This window comes from Trichechus manatus, unplaced genomic scaffold (genome assembly GCF_000243295.1).
Source record: "Trichechus manatus latirostris isolate Lorelei unplaced genomic scaffold, TriManLat1.0 scaffold00065, whole genome shotgun sequence".
In the NCBI taxonomy this organism is placed as follows: domain Eukaryota; kingdom Metazoa; phylum Chordata; class Mammalia; order Sirenia; family Trichechidae; genus Trichechus; species Trichechus manatus.
The window spans coordinates 3631989-3639834 of record NW_004444001.1 but is presented as its reverse complement, the minus strand read 5'-3'; the positions used below and the strand labels follow the sequence as shown (position 1 = coordinate 3639834).

General features: G+C 37.1%; 1 protein-coding gene across 1 annotated transcript in view; it reads right to left on the bottom strand.

The window, feature by feature from the left end:
* Positions 1-7846, bottom strand: part of DNAH8 (dynein axonemal heavy chain 8) — a 383298-nt gene that overhangs the window by 354193 nt on the left and 21259 nt on the right. The window contains 2 exon segments of the mRNA XM_023734112.1: positions 542-643; positions 3544-3651. Coding sequence (XP_023589880.1) covers positions 542-643; positions 3544-3651 — 210 coding nt within the window.

Genomic DNA, 7846 nt, shown 5'->3' with positions numbered 1-7846 from the left:
TTCCCAAGGAGCAGCTGGTGGATTCGAACTGCTGGCCTTTTGGTTAGCAGCTGCGCTCTTAACCACTTCACCACCAGGGCCCCAAAACTAGGAATAGAACTCCCTTAATCTGATCAAAGATATATATTAAACCTATCAAAGCATCAGACTAAATGGGGGAAATGTTAGAAACATTCTCTTTCAAAATAGGATCAAAATCAGGATGCCAGTAGCACCACTTCTATTTAACAATGGATGGCAGTCCTATCCAACGTAAAAAAGTAAGCAAATAAAATTAACAGTATCTGGAATAAGAGGTGGGACCCACAGTACATGAAATGGCACACAAGAGATGTCTAATATAGGCAGTCATGGAGAAAATGAGGATTAAATTACTTCCTAAAAGGAGCACTAAATATAAATGGAAACCAACTTTTAATAAAGTTCTTCTTATATTCTCACATTACTCTGTACAATGTTTATTTCAAAGTTAACATGTGCTTTGTAAATGATTGAAGAAAACAAAATTAGGCCAGACAGTGAAAGTTTTCTTTATACAAACCTGAATTTTCTTTAGTACAACTGGTGTTTCCTGATCCCATACATGGCTTATTCCTCCATCAGTAATATATGCTTTACATGCTGTCACCATTTGATTTGTGACCTAAAATAAATTACAGGTACAAAATAACTACAAGTAAAAGAAAAATAAATTTTATTTAATTTTTTTTAATCACAGGCATAAAAATACGGTAGACAGTAAATTTATAGAATGAAGTAATTATGGAATATAAAAACAAAGAAATACACATTCCAGTCAAAACAATAAAAATCACTTGCTGTTGAGTTGACTCTAACTCATGGCGGCCCCATATGCGTCAGAGTAGAACTGTGCTCCACAGGGTTTTCAGTGGCTGATTTTTCAGAAGGAGATCACCAGGGCTTTCTTCCAAGGTGTCAACCCAAAGTCACATTTACCTAATGGATTTAAGTCAATGTCACAGAGGCCATCAATTTTAAAGTCAACTATGTTTCCATTTATCTATTCCTAATTAGGGCTTGATCCAGTCCAAGTGTGATACTTCATCATTCTTCAACATGAAGACTAAATATGAACTTAAAACCATCTCTCACACCCCTCAAAATAGTTAAGACAAAACAGGATAGCTATTTAGAAATGATCAGAAGATTAGATCAGGAGGGTAGGCTGACACACAGAAATTGGGAGGGATTCCTAAAATATACAAAGCACACAGGATTAAGATCTACAGAAAAAACAACTAGAGAACCCAGTTCTGGAGAAGGCTACTGTGGAGGTAGAACAGTTCTGGGGAATTGTCAAGGTCAGAGACAAAGTGAGGTGACCCTCAACTTCAGGGGGTACACTGAATTTGAAGCAATTTATGAAACAGGCAACAAAAGCAACATTTGCTAAAGGACAAAGCTGTATGTGTGGACGACTGTCTTGGAGAGGTGTGGCGATGCCTTAGATAGCTTCTGTAGCCCAGAAAGACATTAGCAGCATTCCCCTCCCAGTAGTAAGTCACCCCTTTCCTGACAACAGAGAGACTACAATAAACAGAACAGGAAGGTAAGTTAGGAGCTTCAAATACAAAGATGGGCAGACAACCAAGAATTAGAAAAAACAAACAAAATAACAGAGGCATCAAACTCAACAATGAGAAGGCAATCAAAAGATAATATGTAAAATATTTTTAATATCCTTTATTAACTTAATTAATCCATTAAAAAGCTATGAAATGATTTTATATCCATGAAAGGAGAAAAACTAGGGAACTTGGATATTAAAATTTTAATTGTCAAAATAAAAAAAAAAAATCTGTTGATAAACTGACCGGTAAATGGGACACAGATGAAGAGCAAATGAATGAGCTCAAAGGCCAAAAGGCAAAGACGGAAGAAAAAAAAAATTATTACGAGAAATGGAAGTAAAGATTTACCTACGTGGGATCAAATTGATAAGAGCATCTCGGAAGGTTAGATGAGAAGCTTAGGGGACAGTACGTTTATGTTAGGATAACGAGAACACTTAGACAACTTGAAAAATATAAACAATGTCACTGTTGAATTTGTTAAAATGCTGTTTCCTTTGCTGTGTATATTTTCACCAAAATAAATGAATATTAAAAAGAGAGAAAAATGGAAGTTAGATCAAGGAGGAGAGAATAAATTGAACAGAATGGATAAGGAATAATCAAAAGCAAAGACTGGGAAATTTCCCAGGAATGAAGAGAGACAGAAGTCTTTCGATTGAAACAGCCCAGCAATTATAGAACAAAATATATATAAAAAGACCCACATCACTTTGAAATTTTAGAACTTCAAGGATAAAGAGAAAATCCTAAAAGCTTCCTGGGAGAATAAAACAGGTTACCTACAAAAGAAAAATAATGAGATTAGCACTAAAACTCCTAAGCAACAATAACGGATAGTAGACAACTACGATTGAGCAATATCTTTAAAATTTCAGGAGAAAAATATTTTGAACTTAGAAGCCCAGTCAAACTAACATTTAAGTGGGAGGACAAAATAAAGCTATTCAGACATGCTAGAATTTAGGAAGTTCACCACGAAAAGACCCTGTCTGAAAAAAAATCCTCGAGAATTTTTTTTCAGCAAAATAAATAGTGAGTCCACGAGGGAGAAAGATACAGAAATCACAAAAGAGTGGTGACCAAAGAAACTAGCAATACCTAGACTCAAGTCTGAATACAGGTTGATTCCTAATGTTGAAAAATGTTGAGAATAAGATGGAACTAAAAACAATCTCAATGTGGGACTTACATAGCAAGAAGGAGGCAGAAAAGTGAAGGAAAAGAATCCTGAGCTTTTGTCTTGTTTAAGATAACACACTGGAGCCCTGGTGATGCAGTGCTTAAGACCTCAGCTGCTAACCAAAAGTTCGGCAATTCAAATCTACCAGCTGCTCTTTGGAAACTCTATGGAGCAGTTCTACTCTGTCCTATAGGGTTGCTATGAGATGGAATCGATTTGATGGCAATGAGTAGGACATAGATACTAATTAAATCTATACTTTGATTTTTTTTAAAGAATTGAAATGTGACTATTAATCCATATATTTATGTACTGCTTGAATCATTTACAAACAAAATATATTCATGTATTTCTTGGGTAATTTTTTAAATGATTTAAAATAATTAACCATATGGCAAATCCAGGAAGAATCTGCACAAACTACAGTTCTGGTGAGAGTAGCTAGAGAAGCATTGTTAATCATGGAGATAATCCTTATCTCCTAGTGGAATCCAAACTATTTGTAATGAATAAATTAGAAAACCACCAGCTACATTTAAACAAGAAGTCTTGGGGCTTTCCTCTGGTAAGGAGAAAGGTGCCAATTACCACTATAATTAATTAAAACTGACTCCACTCAACACCATTCTTTTCTTGTATGTTGGAAGTATTAAAATTCAGAAGTCTCAGAAGACCCGTACTTCCCAGGTCCCTTCCCTAGCTCAGAGGGAAAGAATTGTTCATTTTTTCACAGGCTTACAAGTGTGATTTCTTCCCTTGAAAACCTACCTTGATAAACAGTGAGGTCATTCTCTCTGAGGTGTTATAATACCTTGAAACACTGTGAATCATCCTGATGGCATTAATCAAATTTTGTATTCCATGTGCCATGGAAACCTAGAATTAAAATATACTAAGTGAATCATACCATATGTTTACAGTTTTAATAAACAATATTTTCTATTATGTTCAAAACTCTAAACATACATAAAGTAGTATAACATCATAATCTTAAAATCAAATTTTACTAAATGCAATGTGGTATCCTAGATTGGATCCTGGAAGAGAAAAAAGACATTAGTTTTGACAAATGTAAGGTAATGCAAGCTGTCAACATTAGGAAAGACTGGGTGAAGAGATTTCTGCGCTATTGTTGGAACTTCTCTGTAAATCTAAAAGCAGAACTTCATTTAAAAATAAAATTTTAGAGGTGAAAGGGACTTTAAAGATTAAGAGTTCAATCTGTTTTTTTAAAGATAAAGAAACTAACACCTTGGGGGGTGTCATGGATTGAACTGTGTCCCCCAAACTTACTTATGGTCAGAAAGCTAGCTAAAAACAAAGATCAGGTTAGAACTCATTTTCACTCACTCAATTCAATTTACTTGTTCAGCAAATTTACTAAGTGACACTAGGTTCTGAGGACATTGGGAGAAATCCAAAGACAAAAAACCTGTTTGGGAGGAGTTCACAGCAGAGTGGAAGAGATGCACACAAACAAGTAGAACAGCATAGGGCAGATCAGAACCAGTGCAACAAAGGTATGTGTCGTGGATTGAATTGTGTCCCCCAAACATATGTGTCAACTTGGCTAGGCCATGATTCCCAGTATTGTGTGGCTGTCCTCCATTTTGTGATCTGATGTAATTATTCTATGTGTTGTAAAACCTAAACTCTGCCTGTGGTTAATCAGGCAAGATTAGTTTAAATTAAAGAGGATAAAGGTGGGATGCAATACCCTTACTCAAATCAGTCCTAATCTAGAGTTTCCCTGGGGGTGTGGCCTGCATCATATTTTACCTTACAAGAGATAAAAGGAGAGAGAAGCAAGCAGAGAGAGAGGGATTTACTACCACCAAGATAGAAGAGCCAGGAACAGAGCACGTCCTTTCGACCTGGGGTCCCTGGACTGAGAACCTCCTAGACCCAGGGGAAGACTGATGCCAAGACACATGGAGATTTCCAAGGAAAGCTGGGCCCACAGATGTTGAAAGGGACAAGGACCTTTCCCCAGAGTTGACAGAAAGAGAAAGCCTTCCACTAGAGCTGGCACCCTGAATTCGGACTTCTAGCCTACCTAGCTGTGAGAGGGTAAATTTCTGTTTGCTAAAGCCATCCACTTGTGGTATTTCTGCTATAGCAGCACTAGATAACAAAGACAGTATGAAACAACAGCTAACATATATTGAATGCTCACTATCTGCCATGCACGAAGCTTCATTTTCGCTGTCAGTGACTCTTTAAGGTAAGCTTGATTTCATTAAATCTAAAGCATCACTAATTGTAAGATGGCTCCAGTATTTTATGTGCTATTGAGAAATGGGGAAAATGCCCAAGATGGGCAGTTTAAGAAGAAATTCCCACATAAAACTGGGTCACCAATGGGCTACACCCTCTCTGTAAAGGTAAATATGAAATAAGCCAACCATGGAGGAAAGGATGGAAACAAAACTTGCATGCTCCAGTTTTGCTACTAAGTTGTTGTTTTTGTTGTTGTAGTATGCCATGGAGTCGATTCCGACTCATAGCAACCCTATATAACAGAGTAGACCTGCCCTATGGGATTTTCTATGAAGAAGCCCTGGTGGCATAGTGGTTAACTGCTCAGCTGCTAACCAAAAGGTTAGTGGTTCAAACCCACCAGCCAGGGAAAAATGTAGCAGTCTGCTTTTGTAAAGATTACAGCCTTGGAAATCCTATGGGGCAGTTCTACTCTGTCCTATAGGGTTGCTGTGAGTCGGAGTTGACTCGATGGCACACACCAAGAAGAAGTCTGGTATGTCAGAATTCAAATTATATGTCATCTCTGTAGGTCAAACAGACCCTAATAAAAATATGTCTAGAAGCAGTCCCTTCCACCCTCACTAAGTCAAGTCCGCACAGGACCCTTAACTCTACTGAAGAGGGTCCAAGGTTGGCATCAAATGGGTCCACAGGAAAATTCCTCACATCAGAATTTTAAACACCTATGTTTATAATAGTAACTCCTTGATTGTATAGTTCTTACCTATCTATACACAGTATTTGAAGTCCCTGAGTAGTGCAAGGTTGGAGGTTCGGGGCCACCCAGAGGTACCTCGGAAGAAAGGCCTGGTGATCTATTTCTGAAAAATCAGCCATTGAAAACCCTATGGTGCACAGTTCTACCCTGACACACACAGGGTCTCCATGAGTCAGAAATGACTTGACAGCAACTGGTATTCAGACATTTTATATGTGAAATATATAATAGTACATATGCATAAAGCACAATACCAGGGTGATTACAATGAAACATTATACATAAAATTCATGAAATTTATCTATCAGATATGCAAGCATGAGTCCGCTGTACTTTTCCCACCCAAATGACAGTTACAAACTAAACAGTAATTGCTGGTTGCTTTTAATAAAAATAAAGAAGATGAAGGAAAGAAAGAATTATTAAAACTTACAGAAGTAGTGGGTGGACAAGTGGGAAGCAATTCTATGACTCAGTATTATTAGTATTTCTCTAATTTCAAAAGGTAATGCTTGAAACAGTCTCAGAGAATGTAAAAAGCTCAACAAACAATAAACAATAAACAAAATATTAGTAATAAGGCAAATCTGTGGCAAGAGCAATTGAACAAAGTTTTCTAAATTACTAGACTGAAAAGACCACCAGAACTAAAATATTTGAAAATTATATGAATTTAAATAAATCTTTTGAATCAAGAAGTTGAAATTAGTATACTTTAAAATTTAGAGGTCTTGATAATAAGCACTGCATCTTTCTTCCAAGTGTATTTTTTATAATGAAAAACTTTTTAAGTATATAAAAAAGTACAAAGAACAGTATAATAACCACCTATACTCATCACTAGATTTGACAAATGTCATTATTTTGCTACATTCACTTCATCTATTATTTTTTACATCAAGAGATACTTGCAGTTAGTCTTTCTAGAGCAGGCTTTAGGTTAATATGTATTTAATATTTGTGTCTTTAACTCGTGAGTAACCCTACATGCTTGTGACATATAATAATTCTAATTTTTCTTAGATGTGAATTTTAATTGCACATGTTGTAAAGCTGAGCAATCAAGTCATTGAGCTAGTCAGTGGACCAAGCAATGGCCCCATTTCTCTATCACCACACAGTTTGGTTTTCTTTACTCACAGCCATACATACAGAAACACCTAAGAAGTTACGTAAAATTTTCTTATGTGAAACAAATGATACAACAAAAGGTCCAGTTGATGGTACTAGTGGTAGAAGTGAGCAGACAGTAAAGCTTAAGGTCATAATTCTTTGCAAAACAAAAAAAACCCACCACCATTAAAAAAGTTTTAGATAGACTAAAGTCCACCACTCCTTTATGGAATAAATAAACAAAAAGACTCTGCTCTGATGTCTTCCTATCCTCTCCCATGGCATCCCCTGATGGACGATGGACACGGAAGTAAGAACACAACCTACACAGGACTCTCAACCCCACATCTTTCCCTCCCCATGCACATTACCCACCTTGATACCAATGCCCTCTTGGGATGAATATCAACTGCCCCTACACCTCTCTTCCCCAAATCTAGGTGATATAGGACATAGACTTTTCCCTTTTCCCTGCCTCTAGGACGGAACCAGCATTTGCCCTAACCTAAGAAGACTGGTCAACCCAGCCATACAGGCAGTGTTCCCACCTATGTGAACAGTATGACTAGCTCTTCAAAAATGAGAATGGAGAATGCTGAACATGGGTGTCAGACACTAATACAACTTATTTTGAAAGCATTTTAACTTGAAGAAGCAGCATAATAAAGTGGGAAAAATACAACCCATAATGTCAGAGAGAGCTGTGTTCAAATGTAGTCCCATCATTTATAGATACAGAAACGCTCAGGCTCAGCTTCTTAATCTTTAAAATGGGGAACGTTGTGCATACAGAATGAAACCTATGTAAAGCGTGTAGCACAAGGCCTAGAACAAAAGGTCAAGGTTCTCAAGCCTATGGTTGGACAGGTGTCTAGGCAGCCCTGCTGCCTAAAAGTGACTTACAGAAGAAGCAACACTGAGCCAAGATTGGGAAACACTCACTAGGGTCTCACAAATGCTAGCTTCCTTAACTTCCCT